This window comes from Punctularia strigosozonata, assembly GCF_000264995.1.
Source record: "Punctularia strigosozonata HHB-11173 SS5 unplaced genomic scaffold PUNSTscaffold_2, whole genome shotgun sequence".
Classification (NCBI taxonomy): domain Eukaryota; kingdom Fungi; phylum Basidiomycota; class Agaricomycetes; order Corticiales; family Punctulariaceae; genus Punctularia; species Punctularia strigosozonata.
The window spans coordinates 1,615,055-1,633,749 of NW_006767434.1; the positions used below are offsets into that span (position 1 = coordinate 1,615,055).

The 18,695-nt window shown below is 55.8% G+C and overlaps 5 protein-coding genes across 5 annotated transcripts; 3 read left to right on the forward strand and 2 right to left on the reverse strand.

Annotated features, from left to right (window-relative positions):
* Positions 1-116: 116 nt before the first annotated feature.
* Positions 117-4,735, forward strand: PUNSTDRAFT_81924 (TBCD protein; the record flags this gene model as incomplete). The annotated part of the gene is made up of 21 exons (XM_007380122.1): positions 117-278; positions 327-522; positions 576-855; positions 905-983; positions 1,032-1,248; positions 1,301-1,428; positions 1,476-1,733; positions 1,783-2,007; positions 2,058-2,158; positions 2,211-2,364; positions 2,415-2,525; positions 2,578-2,837; positions 2,887-3,022; positions 3,098-3,185; positions 3,243-3,612; positions 3,663-3,798; positions 3,851-4,077; positions 4,127-4,207; positions 4,268-4,352; positions 4,408-4,508; positions 4,575-4,735. The coding sequence occupies 21 exons, from the start codon at positions 117-119 to the stop codon at positions 4,645-4,647; spliced, it is 3,468 nt and encodes a 1,155-aa protein (XP_007380184.1). The 3' UTR covers positions 4,648-4,735.
* Positions 4,736-5,456: 721 nt separating this feature from the next.
* PUNSTDRAFT_49913 (Tcp11-domain-containing protein) lies at positions 5,457-8,653 on the forward strand. The gene is made up of 3 exons (XM_007380123.1): positions 5,457-6,525; positions 6,615-7,264; positions 7,324-8,653. The coding sequence occupies exons 1-3, from the start codon at positions 5,955-5,957 to the stop codon at positions 8,434-8,436; spliced, it is 2,334 nt and encodes a 777-aa protein (XP_007380185.1). The 5' UTR covers positions 5,457-5,954; the 3' UTR covers positions 8,437-8,653.
* A 4,021-nt stretch (positions 8,654-12,674) lies between these two features.
* Positions 12,675-15,288, reverse strand: PUNSTDRAFT_81927 (vacuolar ATP synthase). Its single transcript, XM_007380124.1, has 10 exons — positions 15,130-15,288; positions 15,037-15,064; positions 14,935-14,962; positions 14,594-14,864; positions 14,379-14,518; positions 13,995-14,318; positions 13,782-13,932; positions 13,520-13,707; positions 13,243-13,372; positions 12,675-13,149 (listed from the first exon to the last, which is right to left on the reverse strand). The coding sequence occupies exons 1-10, from the start codon at positions 15,215-15,217 to the stop codon at positions 12,938-12,940; spliced, it is 1,560 nt and encodes a 519-aa protein (XP_007380186.1). The 5' UTR covers positions 15,218-15,288; the 3' UTR covers positions 12,675-12,937.
* A 76-nt stretch (positions 15,289-15,364) lies between these two features.
* Positions 15,365-16,622, forward strand: PUNSTDRAFT_141278 (uncharacterized protein). The gene is made up of 3 exons (XM_007380125.1): positions 15,365-15,584; positions 15,676-15,904; positions 15,971-16,622. The coding sequence occupies exons 1-3, from the start codon at positions 15,427-15,429 to the stop codon at positions 16,463-16,465; spliced, it is 882 nt and encodes a 293-aa protein (XP_007380187.1). The 5' UTR covers positions 15,365-15,426; the 3' UTR covers positions 16,466-16,622.
* PUNSTDRAFT_49916 (uncharacterized protein) lies at positions 16,597-18,633 on the reverse strand. The gene is made up of 2 exons (XM_007380126.1): positions 18,580-18,633; positions 16,597-18,522 (listed from the first exon to the last, which is right to left on the reverse strand). Exon 2 carries the CDS (start codon positions 18,520-18,522, stop codon positions 16,663-16,665), a length of 1,860 nt encoding a protein of 619 aa, XP_007380188.1. The 5' UTR covers positions 18,580-18,633; the 3' UTR covers positions 16,597-16,662.
* Between the last annotated feature and the right edge of the window lie 62 nt (positions 18,634-18,695).

Here is an 18,695-nt window from a genome sequence, read left to right on the forward strand (position 1 = left end):
CACAGAGCATCTCGAGGCCTGTGGCCATGGTCGGCGCCTATTTTGGCGCTGGGTTGCACCTCCACCTTTCACCACGACCCCGGTGGTTCGACCCGTAACTCGGTGATCTGCTGGCTATGGAAACGGACGCATCGGACGCCCGACTGTTGAGCACGTTTGAAAAACATGGCGAGTTCGTTGGACTACAAGACCGATTCCTGGCAAGCGATCTTTGGGCGTTGCCTTCACCCGAGGATGATCACAAAGACACTGTGACCCTGGTTGGGATGTTGAGAATTGTAAGCCTACAGTGCATATGTCGTTACGGCTCTTCTCAGTCGGCGTAGTTCAATGAATATCAAGAACAACCATACTTGCTCGATCCCTTCCTGGAGTCGCTCGTGACACCTGTGGTGCAGAAGCTTAGATCGTATGCCAGACAACGCGTTCGATCGCCGAATGCTCCGCGGTCTCTTGAACGAGTAAACCGACTGGCAACACTCATCTACAATTACACGAAGTTTCGCGGCTATAAGACCATCAGTCAGTAAACGCAAGCCAGTCGTGTGTCCCGTCTCTACAGCATGCCTACGCAGTTAGGTTTTTCCCCCATGAAGTGGCCGATCTCTCTGTCGCTATTGGCTATATGCGCCTGCATGACGAGACGCAAGGTCCGAACGAGTGGGCTCTACGCTACGTCGTGCTGTTGTGGTTGTCGCTTGTGTGTATGATCCCGTTTGACCTGGCTCAGTTCGATGAGGATGGTCAATCCGGGAAGACCGCACGCACCGTTGAGTCCATAGGAAAAGATTACTTGGGAAAGGCCGGAATAGATCGAGATGCCGCGGCTTTGCTGCTTTCAAGACTGTACATGAGGTGCGTTCTGGCCTGGCATGATCTCGTGATGGGCTCTCAGCAAACGTAGGAAGGATACGCGTTCCATGTTCTCCGAGTTCCTACAATGGGCAGGAGAAGGTCTCGCTGGCTCGACCGATGCGTTCATGGTGCGTGGTGATGACTGCCCGGTGGTGTTCACGTTAAGGTTCCCGCAGTGCACCGGCATCCTGAGGACTGTCTGCGAAATCGGCAAGTCCGGACCTGTCGAAGAGATCCGAGAAAAAACTTCGGAGTTGCTTGACCTGGCGCGTGTCGTGCAAGGGCGTTCCAGTGCCATGGCAAACACCATCATCAGGAAGTTGAGGGTGAAGTTGCTATCTCGAATTGCCCTACGAACATTACCAGGCAAAGCACGCAGAAATCGGAATAAAGGTAGCTCACATTTGAATATCATGGGGTTTTCTATCTCATGGGCTGCTATCAGGACGGGTTCTTGTCGCTCTTGAGGATGATGCCACTGCCGCCGGAGACGTGGAGCTTCTCGAAGATCCGGACACAATGGATATCGTCGAAAGCGTTCTCGATGACCATTTCAGCGCACTGCAGGACAAGGTGGGCGTATTGGCACGTTGAAATCAGCATGATCCAATATTTTTCAGGACACAATCGTTCGATGGTCAGCAGCGAAGGGCGTTGCTCGTATATCAGAACGACTCCCGACCGACTTCTCGGATCAGGTCTTGCGCAACATCCTTGGCCTGTTCGAGATCCACTCAATGGCGGCGGCGACTATCTATGACATGTCTTCGATTGCGGAGGCTACATGGCACGGTGCATGTCTTGCGAGCGCAGAGATGGCTCGCAGAGGTTGCGTAGCAGACTACAATGTCGGCGAGCTCATAGAATGGATGTTCAAGGTGACGTATTGACGACAGACCGGCTTGGCGTCCACTGATGGTAGTTCAGGCCCTTTACTTTGATATACGAAAGGGTGCACATTCAGTCGGCTCTAACGTTCGGGATGCGGCCTGCTACGTTATATGGTCGCTGGCGAGAACTCAAGACACCTTGACGCTGAGGGCACATTGCAATGCACTTGCCTTTGCCCTGGTGCAAGTTGCTCTGTTCGACCGCGAGGTACATATCCGACGTGCGGCTAGCGCGGCTTTCCAGGAGCATGTCGGTAGAACGGCAAGTTTATCTATCCACATGATACCATTCGTTTCTGAGAGTCGTCACAGGGCCTCTTTCCACACGGCATAGATGTGCTCCGAAAGACTGACTTTTATGCTGTTGGCATTCGGAGAAATGCGTTTCTTGTTGCTGCACCCGAGGTCGCCGAGTGAGCTATACTGCATCCTTCTACATACCGAGCGGCCCTGACAAGGTGGTAGACACTCTGAGTATAGGCCGAGTCTTATTAATCACCTGCACGCTGTCACGCTGCGACACTGGGACCCCGCGATGCGCGTCCTAGGAGCCCGAGCCTTGCGTATAATCTGCGAGGTCGATCTACCGACGGATGGGCCAAGTTCACGTCGTCGGGCGGTAAGGATCTCTCATCGCTCAATCTCGCTGCTCTTCTCATCGGAATCCAGGCGGAGCTACTAGATTCTCCCGATAATACGGACGTGCATGGAGGACTCTTGGCGTTGGCAGAGCTGGCAGCAGCGTTTGACCAAGCAGGCTTGTTCGATGAGAAGCGCGAGGTGAGCATGGTAGTGCTGTACGATCACTGTGGCCTAACGGTGATTTAACCAGACGTTTGCATGCCTGGCGTTGGCGCCCGCAGACAGGATCATGTCCTCTAGACATGAGGATCTTACAGCTGCAGCCTGCACTTTGATCGGAAGCAGCATATCCATTGATGAAATCCAACTCGGGCAAGCAACGAGAGTGCCGCACTGGCGTAAAATCCTCGATTTCGGTCTTAAGCACAGGAGCGTCGCTGTTCAAGAGGAGTCTGCGCGTGCGATGGCCTCCGTCAGCCATCTCGTGGATTGTTCGGCGATTGTGACAAGATGAGTACCGTCGATCTATTCGACAAGACCTTATCTAATAACCCCACACGTTGATAGAAGATTGCAAGCGGGGTTCTCCCACTACCACGGAAGGCGTGACCCGGTTGATGGGCTTCCTCGACTATGAAGCATATTCGCACTCACTCCTGAAGGTCGTTCAGTTCTTATTGAACGTAGTCAGCCCTGTAAGTGCGCGCAGAACCCTAGCAAGCTGAAACCTCGTTATTCGTGGCCTATTGACTTAACTCCAGAACCCCCAGGAAAACGCCTCCACTGTAGAAGCCAGACGCAATGCGTTCACCTCGATGCATCAGCTGCTTTCCAAGGTCTCCCCGTGCCTCGCTGAATGTACGTATTCATCAATCGGGGACTTATCTCTTGGATCGAAGCTAACATATAGACTAGCTCTCGGGCCATCCATAACCCGTCGCATGTTTGATGCCCTCTATGCGGGACTCGATGACTACACTATCGACGAGCGTGGAGACGTCGGATCCTGGATTCGGATGGCATGTATGGACGGCCTTACAGCGTTCGCCGAGAGCTTGATGGCCAAAGGGCTTGCCAAGGATGAACTGGAGCAGTATCTTCCGCCTGATCGGTACCATCTCGCCGTTGCAGGTATCTTGAAACAGGGCATGGAGCGATTAGACAACGTCCGTGCATGCGCGGGTGCCGATATAGTGAAGTTGCTGAATATACCCGTCCCGTCCGTCCTTGACGGAGAGGCGTGGCGACTGAAAGGGGAGCAGCTAATGAAGGAGTTATTCTTAGGGTGAGTTAGCTTGATCGTGAACACGCTGCCTGAATTTGACAGCCTTGCAGTGATGAGGAGAACGTCCGGTGGAGCGATGGCGAATGGCTTTACCCTCGGGCCGTGCAACTGCTACAAATCAAGGAATATCGGAGTGCTATTCTCGACGGCCTCGTGGTCAGCATCGCGAGCAGAACGGACAGCACGGTATGTCCGCATGTTTATAGACACTTATCCCGATTGACTGACAGAATGCAAGCAACGCACCGCGGCGCTAAGTCTAAGGACATACGTTCAGCGACTACCGGTCACTGCCTCAGATCCAGATTCATGCGACATCTGTGGCCTATGCGAGAGACTGGCCGAGAAAGCGAAGCAAAACGCTACATCGAACCTTATCGTGATACCGCTGCTACAGACGTTTCAAGTCCTATTTGAAGCGGACGTGCTTGTTGCCGTGGCACAGTCCGCTCGTGGCCTGCGCAGGTGTGTTATGGAACTATCCGACGGAAATGTGTGTTTAAACCGGATCTAGCCTACAAACCTTGCTTGACTTAGTAACCAAGAACGTTTCCCGGCTTAAAAGCATACAGCGCATCATCATGTCAATGAAGACGTGAGTTTCGGTTCGTATGGAGGTCACTAATAGCACTGAACAGCCACGAATCATCACTAGAACCGTAAACCTTCTCACCGTCCCTGCGATCTTTGATGCTTGCGTCGCTCTTTTACCCAGATTCCTTTCTCATCCGGTTCCCAAGGTAGTAGCGGCACGTCACTCTATTCTATTGGCCGAAGCTGACATAGCTTTGTAAGGTGCGCGCTGATACGGCGGAATATTTGTACCTGTTCCTGCAAAGCAACGACGTTCAGGGTGATACTGAGGAGATCGAAAACCTCCTGCTCGAAACCGAATGGTGAGTTTTAATATAACATTTTGACTTTGTCAGATCGAAAAGTTCGAAACTGATCGGCATAACAAGGACGCTAGCCGATATGTCAGTCACGCGAGATACTTCCGAGAAGATAGTTGCGTTACTATCGGGGGATCCCTGAACCTTTTCCACCGGTGCCGAGTCCACACGAGGTTGCTCCGGGAAAGGGCTCACATGTATAGTAACGTTCAATACAAGAAGTGTGAAATGCCGCTGCAGGACCAGAGACTGACGAAGATGGAAGGACGGCAATAGTTGAGTTGCGTCGAAATGCTGTGAACAAAATGCCGGAGAGAGAAAAGTAACGTATTCACTTGGATCTATAGTTCGTTAACGGTATGGATGGTCAGCAGCGAACCCCGGGGATTACCCGCGGTGCTCATGGCCTGCAGAAGGGCCAAGAAAGCCAACGGAGATGCGACCGTCTACGTGAACAATGGCAGACGGTGGCGGAGTCACGAGAGATAACCGGCAGTTCAAGAAACATGCTGATCCAGGTAAGTCGCCGGCAGTCCTCGATTGGCGAACACGCCGACATCCGTCCGTGGAGTGAGGGCGCGATAGAGATTGCGTTTCCCATGTCGTGGATCCAAATGAACTTCGCACTGTCGTGTAACTTCGTGGCGACGGTCCGACTTTACGTACGGATGTGTCTTTGCGCACCCTGGGCGAACGTCCGTGGAGCGTACTACTGGATGGATCACATATGGGGACGGATGAGATACTCGCGACCGGGGTGTGATGAGATCATTTGGCGGGCATATCTTCTTGATCATGGAATCGTGATAAAAAGACCTCGCGTTTCTCAGCCCCTGGTCGTCAGCCGGTCAATAGGAGGATGTCGTCAACAAAGGGACGGGACGGCGGTCGCATGTTCTCGAGCGTGGACGCGTGGCCGGCTCGCATGGCGATTGCGGTCATAGGAGGCGAGGGGGCGCGGGCCGTGGCAAGCGGAGCTGAGAACTGTGCCGACTTGAGTTTCCGAAATCGCAAAGCTTGGGCGGTTGAGACGTGAGAGGGGTGCTCCGAGATGGCGAAACGAGACACAAGAGGAAATTTTTATCCTCGTGGCATTTGCATGATGGGCTGCATTGGGCTGGGACGCTGCCTGATGGAAATCTGTGGTATCTTTGCTGATCATGCTGGGTGTTGCAACAGGGGCCATTAATGGCCTGTGGTGGGCGGGTGACCGCGCTGTATAATGAGAAATATCGGACGCGATCATCGTGAGGTGGGCGTGGCGTTGGAAGAAGAAGTCGGGACCGGGAGGATGCACCGAACTGTGCTAGAAAGGGAGGACGGCTCGTTGGCAGCTGGGAGGCATGCGTAAAACACGCCCGTCGCTTGGTTTCGCCAATATATAGTCTTCCCCCATGCAACCATCGGCACCCGCTTCCTGACCGCCACCCCCGGTCCACGGCCGATCTCATGGACGACCCTCTCAGCCCCCTCGCCCGAAAGCGCAAGCTCCCCGACGTCGACGACCGCCGCTCCGCCCCCGCCGGCGTCCAGGACCCGTCCTCGTCCTCCGCCGCCGCCGCCGCCGACCAGCTCCTCGGCGAACCGACCGCCCCGACGCTCGAGGCCCCCAGGCGGACGTCCAGCACATGCTGGTCGGACGGGAACGCGCTCTGGCAGGCGGCCTCCTCGGCGTCGTCCTCCACCGTGCCGCCACCGACCCTCGTAGCGGAGCCCCCGAGCCCCTCTAGCCCCAAGCGTCCGAGGACCGAGTCTGGAGCCTCGATCCCGCTGTCTCCAAGCACATCGCCGTCGCCGTCCCGCAAGCGCACAAGACCCACGCAGCGCGGGTCCGCAAGCGTGCCCCGGCGGATGCAGCGCCACGCATCCGCACCCGCAGCCGTCGCTCGCAGCCACTCGCCCATCTCGCCTGTTCCGGTCGACCTCAGCAGCCCATACATTCCTTGCCTGCAGCCGTTGATCAACCGGGAGACGCTGAAGGAGCTTGATCTAGAGCAGATTCTGAGGAACCCTCAGCTGCGTGAGTTCCTTGTTCTCTTCTTCACCACGGTCATATCTATGACGGGCGTCATATCTGATCCATTAACGCTCTTGCCTCTATCGGTTTAGGGCACGATCTGCTCTTCGACTCCAACCTCCAGTTCCGTCCGACGTCCGGCCGTCGGAAGCGCGATCTCGTGGACAACTATTGGCGTTCCGTCCTTCAGGAGCTCGAAAACGGCTGTACATGCATCACGTTGGATTATGGCAGCCGCATCGTCGACCTCAAATGTGCATGCAAGCGTATTCCTCGCGCAGGGTCGCAGCCGCTTCTGGTGCTCTTTGAGTCGGATCGGGTGATGACCGTCCGCATGCCCTCTCGTTTACGTCCTCTGCTATCCGAGCTGCTGGAGGTCCTCCTTTCGGTGATCCAGCCTCTGCCGTCGACCTCATCTGGCTTCTACATGCAGCATCCCACGACCGGGGTCTCCGGGCAGCAGCACCAGGCCGAGCAGCACGCCGCGCAGGCCGCGCTGCTGCGTTCCGTCCTAGATTCGGACCTGATCGAGCAAGAACTCAAGCACGGGCTGTTTGATCCATCAGGTCTGTTCCGCGTCATCGGCGAGACGCTGAAGTGCCACTGCGCCCCGATGCGGGACCGGGCGGTGGAGAGCATGGTTCAGATCGCGCAAACCTGCGCCTCCGGCGGCAGTGGCACCAAAGCCGACGCCGTGAAAGCTCTGCGAATGTGTTTCGAGGTGCTCGAGTTCATGAAATTGGTAAGCCGCCCATGAAGCCTATCGTCGTCCACCCACATGATGAACATTTCATTTCCCAGGACATTGCGAACCATCAGCTGCAGACCCTGAGACCGTTTCTGGTGCAATCATCCGCGGAGTTTGAGCTGAAGACGTTCCAAGAACGTCGAGTCCACGGTCATCTCGCGTTGACGACCACACGGCAATGGATTGAGGCTGCGCACCAGCAACTGCTCTCGGTACCTTCCCCGCTACCGTACTTTGCTGCGTCACCTCCTTCCGTGCAGCTACGGCTGATCGCCCTCCGCGCTATCGCCGATCTTATCTTCGTTCCCCCATCGACGGCGCCCTTAACTCCTTTACCTCCGCCGACGACTACCCCGACCCACCGCCCACCGCCGGCGATCGCGCCGCTTCCCGGTTACCCAGAAACGTTGTACTTGGACCATTCGAGGATGGTCGTCCTTAGCGCCGATGCGGCCGACCTGACGTCATTATATATGCTCCTCATGCTGTATCGTCAGCTCGTCTTCTCGTCATCCTCAAAGGCTGTGCCCAAGGTTGCTGTCACTGACGCGGAGCTGCAGCGCGTGAAGAAGGAAATCTGGGAGGTCGGCCCGTCAAGAGTAGGCTATTGTTTCTCACAGGGACGCAGTAGACGGCCTAGGGAACGAGACGAGAGGACCGAGGAGGAGAAAGAGAAGGATAGGTTGCGTTATGAAGAGAAAGAGAAGAAGGAGTGGAAGAAGTGGCATACGAGCATGCGGGACGTGCTGCTGCAGATTGCACTGCGGGCGACGACGGCGCGTATACCCGGAGCTGCCGCGACTTCATCTCCGCTCGCGACGCCTGCCACGACGCCAGCACCGGACGAAGCGACCGTCAAGCTCGTCGAACGCTGGGCGGATACTAACCTTCGGTATGGCTCACCGCTGAGCACGCTCCTTCGAGATCGATTGCGGAACGCGGTTCTGGATGTGGTCATAGAGAACGTGCTGAAGCTACCCCCGAAGAAATCGACGCATCCAGATGCGACCGCGCCGTCTCCGGCGGCGACGATGTCCGGCTTGGAGCCACTTACATCGGAAATCAAGCACCTCGGCGAACGCATCGCGAAGCTGGCCACGATACACCTCAACGTATACGGACCCTTGTACGAGCAAAACGGATTTATGGACGCCGCGGCGTGTTAGGTGGGCGAACTGGGGACTCGGGCTTTTCGAACCAGTCGCCATTTCCACTCGTTTTCGGAGCGTGTGCAGAGTTACTCTATTCATATGCATGGCGCGCCTCGTTCCACACCGACGACTTACATTGCTTCCCGGGTCTCAACTAATACGTTACCACTCTACCGTATTATTCTTCTATTTGTAAATAACGAACGTGAATGCCCCATAGAACGAAACCCAGTCCTTTCCGCGCTCTTAAATACTTGCGACTATCTGCCCGAACAAGAGGATATGTTGAGCGAGGACCCCGACACGCGCGGGTGACCCCGGACACCTTGAATGTAGCTCGCACGCGTCGCGTCGCGGCTTGCCACTCTGCAGTTGACTGCGATGAATGAGTCTACTCAACACTCTGACCTTGTGACCTCTACGACAAAGTATGCCGTGCCGAAGACTGCGCTCATTACTCCCTCAGCGTCTCCTCCTCGCCTTGTACCTACGGTGTCAGCATTGTCAAGGACTGCAGATCCTCGACCACCAGCGAAACGCGCCAGGTTAACTGCAACACCGTCATCGTCGTTCTCTGCGTCAAGGGCTTCTTCATCCACCGCGCCGGATCCGTATGCTGAACTCGACAAGGCCAGACGAGACTCATCGATGCGCGTACTTGACATCTGGTCGCAACTGGCCGAGCGCTACAGCCGAAGCGTGGACGAAGACGACATCGTCGACATCACCACCGGGAAAGTCATCAAAGACAGGGGGGTGTTGCGATCTCTGCAACATAACTTCAACTTTGGAGACATCACGAAGTCACAGGACGTCCCGGACGACGACCAGGACCACGAGGTCAGCAGCGAAGGCGCCGGTCCAGACTTGGAAGATGACGCCGACGAGTTGGACATATTGGACCCTGAGGCGGATCTACGGGAGGAGATGTCGAACGCTGTGCGTGTGATGCCACCCGTTCGCGAAGTGGATCCAGCGGATGCGGCCGATTTGAAGGAGTTTCTGGAACAAAACTCGAAGTGGAAGGAGCAATTCGGAGATCCTGACGAAGGAGCGTGGACTTCAGACGGACCCGCATTCGACGTTCCAAGAAGGAGTTTGTCTCGAAGCAGCACGGTGTATGACGATTTAGAGGATGTCTCGGACGGCGAACTGAGCGAAGGTGGAAGCAGAGCAAGGTATGTCGCCCCGTTTTCAGCCAGGCCGATGATCTGACAAAATCGCATATAGTCACAATAGCCGGTCAAGTCATGACTCTGATGATGAATTCGGTGCATGGCAGCTAGACGAAGCTAGTACGCTCTACCGTGCACCGGATAGTGAGGACGGCAGCTTCACAGTACCACTCGGAGAAGCCAGTCCACCGCTGAACGACAACTACTCGATTGAACTTCCTGATACGCCACCTCCTTCTTCCTCCCCTGTCCGTTCAGCAATTGACTTGACTGATTCATCGCCATCTCCTAACCGAAAACCTACACCCCGCGCGCAGTCGCCGAAGGCGGCAGTGAACAAAGCACGTCATGCTAGTATATCCCCTCAAAAATTTACCGCGTCTGCGATATCCGGGTCGTTTAGTTCCAAAGTTTCGCCCACGCACGGACTGGCCTCTCCCACAAGCAGTCAGAAGCTCGTGCGCCGCGCGTCACAGGCACCGAAGAGCAAGCTCACGACGTCCGTGGTGCAGTTGCAGACACCACCTCGGTCGACGTCCTTGCCTTCGATCGACTCTGTGTCTCGCTCGGAGTCTGTATCCCTGGGACCTCAAATGAGAACAATGCCTCGGACCGAAATTGCGACATGGACTAAAGTCCCAAAGAAGGCGCAGCAACCCGTTCGGGCGTCAGGGTCCTCGACTCCATTCCATGCGTCCAAAACCATGCCCCATACGGCATCAGAACCTTCGAATGCCGTACCTTCCGAAGCTCCGTCGGGTTCGCGTAGGAAACAAAAAGAACGGTCCCAGAGCCATGCGATCGGCGTACCTAGCCCGGACGCCCCAATTTCCAAGCCGTTCACTTCCGTGAAGATACCCAAGAGATCTGCTGCGGAACATGTAGAGTCTGAAAAGGCAGCCAAATCAAAAGCCCAAGTTAGGGATCGCAGGAACGAAGAAGACCCCGTTGGTGGCGTTCATACACCCAGCTCGGCGTCACCTACGAAAGCCGTAAGAGAACAAGTCCTATAGACAGCGCATACTGATTAAACGCCGTCTAGGAACGTGTCCTTACTTCGAAATCGCGACCGCGATCTCCTGCGCTGCACTCGGGAAAAGAGCGGCAGAAGCTTTCCCTAGAGTCAAAGGGGAAACATTCGTTAGGCGGCTTTACGACGCCCCGTGGTCAACGAACACCTAGTAACTCTCCAGTTGCCATCGATCCAAAGCCAACCAGGGCAGGTCGGAACCGGTGGAAGTCGCTACCACCGTCCTCCCCTGAAACCAGTCCGATCAGAACGCCACGGACCGGGAAACGCAAGCGCGCAATCTTGTCCTTATCGCCTGAGATTGAACCTCCGGATCCCTCTCGCAGACAGAAAAGTGAAGGGCCAAAGGTGCCGCCGGCACTATCCTTTCGGTCGCCATCGGCTGAGATATCCCATACAAAATATCATGACGATGGCGACACAGAGGGTGGTTGGTCGGATCGCAAACTTACCGATCGTTCGCAGGATGTTGGGTCCAAGCTCAAGGAACGATCGCGTTCACGGAGTCGCGCTCGCTCCCAGTCACAACCCCGCTTCAGTCAACAGCCTATCAACGTTCCTTCCACCTCCTCCCCGGGTGAAGGACCCGGTAGAAGCCCTTCTATACCGCTGATTCCCGCCGCCATCCCTCAAGGGCCGCATCCTCCGATAGTATCACTTGAGGACCCCCAAGCGCAATACGTGCTTGCGCAGACCGTGCACAACCTCAACTATCTGATGACTGTCATGGGATATTCTTCTCCCATCCAACCACCACACGTGCAGAACGCGAGCGGTCATTCGTCCACAAGCTTCCCTCAATACCCTCAACCACCGTGGCCACCCCACACACCCACGCACTCCCGCCACTACAACGCGCATCTTACGGAAGGCTCAATTTCCGCGTCTTCTTCCTCCAGCGCCTTCAGGACACCCACCCATTCACATACCTATCCTTATCCTCACATGGTAGATCCGACCTACTCATCTGGGACCTTGCCCCCGTCTTCTCCACCCGAGCCGTCCTCACCTATCCTTGCCAGCTCGTTCCGCTCGAAGTCACGAGGCAGAAGCAAGTCGCGGGGCAGACGCGTGTCGTTCAAGCTAGATGAGGACCATCTAGACCGGCACCGCGATGAAGACGTTCCGGACGACCGCGCCGACATCCACGATTCGCCACGTTCTGCAGCTAGTGACGGCGGTGGCGCCCTTTCTCATAGGACACCGGTGTACGTGCAACCACCCCGCCGAGCCGGAGGCCATTCCAGCCCTGTCTCCAAGCAAGGTTCAAGAGGCAAACCCGCGCCCCGTAGGAGCATGAGCCGCGCGCTGTCCCCGGCCGAGGTTGTCAGCGACAGCGAACCTGGATCAGAAGGGCTCTCAGATAATGAATCTCCCTCCCGCGGTCGCAGGCTCGTCCGCGGACGAACTCCTGGCCCCTCGATTCCTGTCGCAGGCGCGCGAGGTGGAAGCGAGTCTGCAAGGACACGCAGGACCGGACTGCCGTCGTAGGACTGAATTGTGAAAATTTGCCCATGTATCGCTACTCGTATCATTATTTTTCTCTGTACCTGAACTCCCTGTATTTTGTTGCGAATGCGGTAGGAAAAGGAATTCGGTGCGCGAACCACCACAAGGCTTCTTGCGAGCCGCAGCAATTCTCAGCCTTCCAGACTCAATCACGGACGCGATAGGCCATCTGCTCGGGACATTTCTTCGTGACATTCCTATCTAACTTTGTGTGCGAGTTTATTCACTCTTGATGACTGCCAACGCTTGTAAACATGAGGTCGTATGTACTCTACTTGTAGGTTATGTTGAACCTGTTGCTTGACCCAGCGCAAGGGCATTGCTGGCCAAATTCATATTCAGATTGCCCTGATCGTGTATCAAGTCATGTCTATATTGGAGTGAGCGTGAGCGTGTCATAATACCAGCCGATCAAGGCGTTCCATGCAGGTATCTCGCAGATGAATCACGTCCTCACCGCCGTGATCGAGCGCCACGACGGATATTTCTAGAGTTCGTCGCGGGTCTAGACAGATCACGTCGAGGGTTGGCGTGCATAATGAACGTGTCAAATCGGTGTACACAGTCCATTTGCTCCATCCTTCTTCCCCTACAAACGCTACATAACACCGCTTCTCTATGACGTGAGTTGCTTGCGGTTTATTCGTCGTTGATGGTCATGTGTACGCGTTCGTGATATACAGTCGGGCCATTATGTGCGCAATCTCATTATGTCCGCCGCACAACATTTATCTTACCGCTTGCCTTGCCCACAAACGACCGCACGGGCAATGACATGCAGCCCCAGCGAGCCGCGCGACACTCAGAGGTCCACCAAATTGCCATCCTCCGGGTTGCCGCCTTCCGCCGCCGCGTCCTCGGGCGAGCCTGAGGTCGGCTTGCGCGTCGGCTTGCGGCCGTAAAACTCGGCGATGATCTTTGGGTTAATCCGGTTGAGCTGCTCCTTGGGGAAAATGCGGAGGAGCGACCAAGCGAGGTCTAGCGACTCGAAGATCGTCCGTGATTCGTACGGGCCTACACGTCAATCAAACGCGTGATCAAAACAAACATGGGTGGCACCATTGTCATCAGCGCGGAGTAATGCAAGTTTCTATACTGCGAACGCACCCTGGCCAACGAATTGCTTCTCGAACTTCTCGAGGAACTCAAGCGCAAGCTTGTCCTCGGACGAAAGCGCCTCCTCGCCGACGACAGCTTTCATCGCGGCCGCGTCGCGACCTATTGCGTACTTGGCGTACTGGATTATAACATAATTCATTAATAATGTTGCTTCTCGTAGGCAGGCCGAAGGGCGGGGGAATGCGGGAAATGATGATGGATGGTACAGCTCCGACAAAACGAAGCAACAACGCAGGGATTGTAGAAGGAAGGCTAAGACACGCACAAGCTGGTTGGATACGTCGCCGTGGTCTTTCCTGGTGAGCTTTTCGCCGATGGCGCTCTTCATCAGACGCGAGAGCGAGGGCAGGACGTTGATGGGTGGGTAAATTTGCCTGTTATGCAGCTGCCGATCGACGGTAATTTGTCCCTCGGTAATGTACCCGGTCAAATCTGGAATAGGGTGTGTAATATCTAACAAGGAAGGCATTAATTGTGAGTGGGGGCTTAAGGGGACAACAAAGCGGCTGAAGGGACCAGAGACGCACCGTCATTGGGCATGGTGAGGATGGGAATTTGGGTGATGGAACCGTTGCGACCCTCCACACGCCCGGCGCGCTCGTATATGGTCGATAAATCGGTGTACATGTAACCCGGGTAACCGCGACGACCGGGAACTTCCTCTCGTGCTGCCGACACCTACCGCGTACGCCACCGTATTAGCACTCTCCTGCAGCACGAGGCTGGGTAACAGTTCTCACCTCACGCAAAGCATCCGCGTAACTGCTCATGTCGGTCAAGATGACGAGGACATGCTTTTCTAGCTGGTAGGCATAGTACTCGGCGGTGGTGAGCGCAAGACGGGGCGTGATAATACGCTCGATCGTAGGGTCGTTAGCAAGATTGAGGAAGAGGGTGACACGGTCGAGCGAGCCGTTCTGCTCGAAGTCGGACTTGAAGAAGCGCGCAGTCTCCATGTTCACACCCATGGCGGCGAAAACGACTGAGAAGTTGTCTTCGTGGCCATCGTGCACATCCTTTGTTGGGCGAACGAGACCAGCTTGACGCACGATTTGGGCGGCAATCTACAGACACGAGTATCAAATCAGGATGGAAAGAGAGAGAATGAAAGAGGGGTAACGCACCTCGTTATGCGGTAGACCGGCGGCCGAGAAGATAGGGATCTTTTGACCTCGCGCAATCGAGTTCATAGTGTCGATGGTCGAAATCCCGGTCTGAATCATTTCCTCCGGGTATATACGCGAGTACGGGTTGATCGGCGATCCTGGTCCGTTAATCAGCATTTCTGTCCTCATGCAAACGAAACGATGGCATATTTAGCACAGAGCAGAGCACGCACCGTTGATGTCAAGGTAGTCCTCGGCGAACACCTTGGGCCCTTGGTCAATCGGGTTACCCGAGCCGTTGAATATCCGGCCCAACATGTCTTCCGCAACGGGGAGCTTCATGCTGGAACCGGTGAATTCAACGTGCGTTGCCTTGACATCGACACCGGACGTGCCCTCGAAGACCTGAACAATGGCTTTTTTGCCCTGAACTTCCAGGACTTGCCCGCCGCGCTTGGATCCGTCAGGGAGCGTGAGCGTGACAATCTCGTTGTACGATGGGAACTGTGATAGAGTACGGTGTTAGAATGATTGTGAGGTCCGGTGAACCCGATATGAAGGTGGAGGCGCGGACCTTGACATTGTCGAGAACGACAAGCGGCCTGCAAGCAAGCGCGAGGATACGATCAGCCCTTCCATTCCGTGACTACGTGGTATCAGAGTTTGGTTAACTTGCCCGTTGATCGCAGACACCGTCCGGTAATCTAGGTACAGCCAGAAGATACATGAGCTTGGACCTCGCTGTATCCTGCTCGCGGCGCTAACGCACCGAGATGTGGCTTGACGCGATACTCGCGCGTAACGGCGGCAGCGTTGATGGCAGCGAGCTCCTTATCGCTCATGCGCGGGTCAGCCATCGTTGTCCTCAACGGTGGCAGGAAATGTAACAATAATCGGCGGAAGGGCTTTGCAGCGAGCAGAGGAGAGCCTGCTTACGTCATCCCACCTGCACAGCGTGCGCATATCCTGCGATATTATTCCTCCTTCGCTACTGCGCCGATCAGCTCGGGGCTGCGGGTCATTCTCCTCATCGTCTGCGACGGACAGGACCGTGCTTGTTGCCGCCATGAGCGCATCGTCTACAGCCACGCCTACGGCGTCGACCACCGATACGGCAACAGGGACTATCACCTCACAACTCACGGCCAGCCAAGTGACCAGCACGGGCAACCAGGGCAATACCGGTAACGGCGGCAACGGCGGCGCGGGCTCGAGCCTATACCTGTTCGTATCTTTGCACCACCCATACCTCTCTTCGTTCTCATTTATAGGTTTGCCACCATTTACCGCGGGATTGTCACTGGTGCACACACAGATTCACGTTCCTGGCGACGCTATTCCTACTCCTTTTCGTATCATGTGCGATTGTACTCCGGTCCTTCTTCCTGAGACGCCGCTTCAGAAGGCGTATCGAGGAGGCGATCGCCGCTGGTGTGCTGCTCCCGCCCGCCTCCGGCCATGGCCGACGGCGTGATTTTGGGGAGAAGCCGAAGATCTGGGATGCATGGGCGGCACCATCGGGCGAGGAATGGAGTGACATTGTGGTACGCTCCACTTCCTTCGTTCACCCCTGCGCCTCCGAGAGATCCTTATTTATTCCCATGTAACAGCCTGTATCTGCGAAGAAGACGTACGCTTCCTCCCACTTAAGTTCTGCCCCTGCACAGGGCAAACTCACTGGGCGATCCGAGCCGAATATCGGGAGTCGCATGCACGTTATGTTCGGTCGACGCCTACCCCTCTTTGCGGACCGCAACAACATGAACGCATCGCTGACCACCTCACCATCTTCCGCCTCGACACCCTCCCGCTTCCTCTCTCGCACGAACTCATCTGCAGACGTTGATGCTGCTGTTAACGACGCCGAGAACGACGAAGAATCACTGGCCCAAGGCATGGAGAAGAAGCGGCTACAGGTATCCGTGCTCATCGCGATGCCGTCGCCCCATGGATCGGTGAAGGGCAAGGAGCGGAGTATCAGCGTTGGTCATGATGATTGGGATGAGGAGTTTCCTGACGTGCTCATCGGCACAACCGAGGTTCCTTTCCGCAAAACGACCCCGACAACGCCTTTACCCGTGCCGGTGTCTACGCCATCGTCTTAGTGATCGCTGAGAGGAGGTTTTGGTTAATATGCTATGCAGATGAAGATGTGCAAAGGACGATTCGAGTGCGCTAGGCACTGCGAACCCGACATAGACCCTTGCTTTTGTATCACTAGTGTACAGTATATTGCGTTTATTATAATTTGTGGTTACTCCGCCCGTCTCCCATTACCCTCTGCTGATACAGAATAGAAGCATCACGCTTCATCCACCCACTCATCGTCATCCCCGGCCGCTTCCACGACCTCCACATCCTGTTGCATATCCTGCTCCTCCTCGCTTTCGTCAAAGACGCTTTCCATATCCACCACCTCGACAACGTCGTCGTCGTCCTCGCTCCCGCTGAAGTAGTCGAACGCCTGCGTATTCTCACGCAACCATTCCTCGTCGTCCGTCTCGATATCATCTTCCTTGTTCATGTACACGCGCTTCAGGGGCGCGCCGTTCCTACTCCGTGCCGCCACGAATGCGCGCATCTTCGTCCCGTCGAGACCACTGACGTATATCTGCTCGAGGAGCGGGCAGTACATTCCCGTCACCTGTCGCGATTCTTCTGCCGGGCCGCTGCTAGGAGTATTGGAGGACGTGGAAGGTTTGGAAAGGGAAGCGGGATTGGGAGCGACCACTGTGGGTTCGCCTTGCGGATGCAGGAGCTGGAACGTCGTGCCGATCGGATGGCCCAACGCGAGGATCCAGAATATGTCAAGGTGCTCCAGGTTGAGGTTGATGCTCTTCAGGTTCCGCAGCTCGGAAAGCGTCGCACGTATCGCGGCCTCGTTCGCGTTCAACCCGCTCAGTTTGAGCTGTTCCAATCCGCTTAGCAGACTACTCGGGGCGGACGCGGACCCATACTGCGGGTAACGCATGCAAAGCTGCTCGATGAGCGCGCTGTAATCCATGTCGTCGAAATCGAGCGTGAGCTCCTTCAGACTGGGGAAGAACAGCCGACGGAGGAGGGCGCAGGAGTACTCGGGTTCCTGGAAGGCGAGAAGGAGGCTCTTGACGGAGGGAAGCACAACGGTCTCGTCCGAAAATACCGTCGGAGCACGCCCCTCACCGTCTTCCTTTTCGAGCAGGGAGTTGATCCAATCCTGCTCCGTTTCGCCCGCGGGTCCCGACTGGCACAGCGAAAGGTTGACGAGATTGGGTGACGCACGTAGCAGAGCGACGAATTCGGCATAGCTTGGCCTTACGTCGACTGCTGTCCACGCAAGTTCGAGATCGGTCAGACCGGAGAGCATCCCAAGCGCAGCTGTCCAGTCGAGGTGCACGCCCCACAAGGAAACCGTATGCAGTTTTGGCGCATGTCCACCGAACGGGAGGTAACGCGGCTCCTTCAGTTCGGGAGGTGAGAAAGCCGCATTGTCCTGCGACTCCTCGTAATGATAAAGCTGGAACACTTCGAGCTGTGGAGCAGGTGGGAGGCGCGCGAGCGTCACAAGGGCGAGGTGCATGTAGCCGTATTCTTCTACGGACAGGTGGAGGGTGCGCCAACGGTCAACGTGCGGGTTAATGAGTGCGAAGATGTGCGCAAGGTCGGTCATAGAGTGGCGAGGCGCGGCATCCATGTCATCGTCGTCGTCGTCGTCGTCCTCCTCTTCTGGGTACCCACAATCAATGTCAATGTCTAAGGGACAGCCCTTGGAGCGTTTTATCCACTCGGCCGACTTGTCGAATGGCATGCCTTCACGAAAATCCAACGAGGTCCATAGAGCAGGTGTCTCGTTGATCGCGACATCCCGCCAGCGCCGGCAGACATGCGATACGAGGACAGGGAAGGACAAGACAGGAGCGTAAAGTCGTTCCGTGTCTTGCTTAATGATCTCGTCTTCCTCGACGATCATCTCAGTGCCCTCTGTTGATGGCTTGCCATTCTCGCCATCGATATCTCCCTCTTCGTCAGTCTCCCATTCGTCCTCGGGGATCTCTTCGGGGTCGTTGCCTAACGTCCCGAGGTAGAAAATGTGTGAAAGGAGTTCAGTAGGGAGTTCATTGATGGGGCAGCCGACTTTTGGTGGCTCGTACGGAGTAGACGACGTCGAGGCTTCTGTCTGCATCTGAGAAACGGCTAGTGGTCAGCACAACGACTACGTAGACGCAATGGCTGCTCATACCGTGTCTTGCTCTGCCCGGTGAACGATCCAGTACGCAGAGCAATGCCTTGGTAAGGTCGTTAGAGTATGAAAAGTTTCCCTGTTGCATCATGTTTGGAGGCAAATATGCTCGTGAT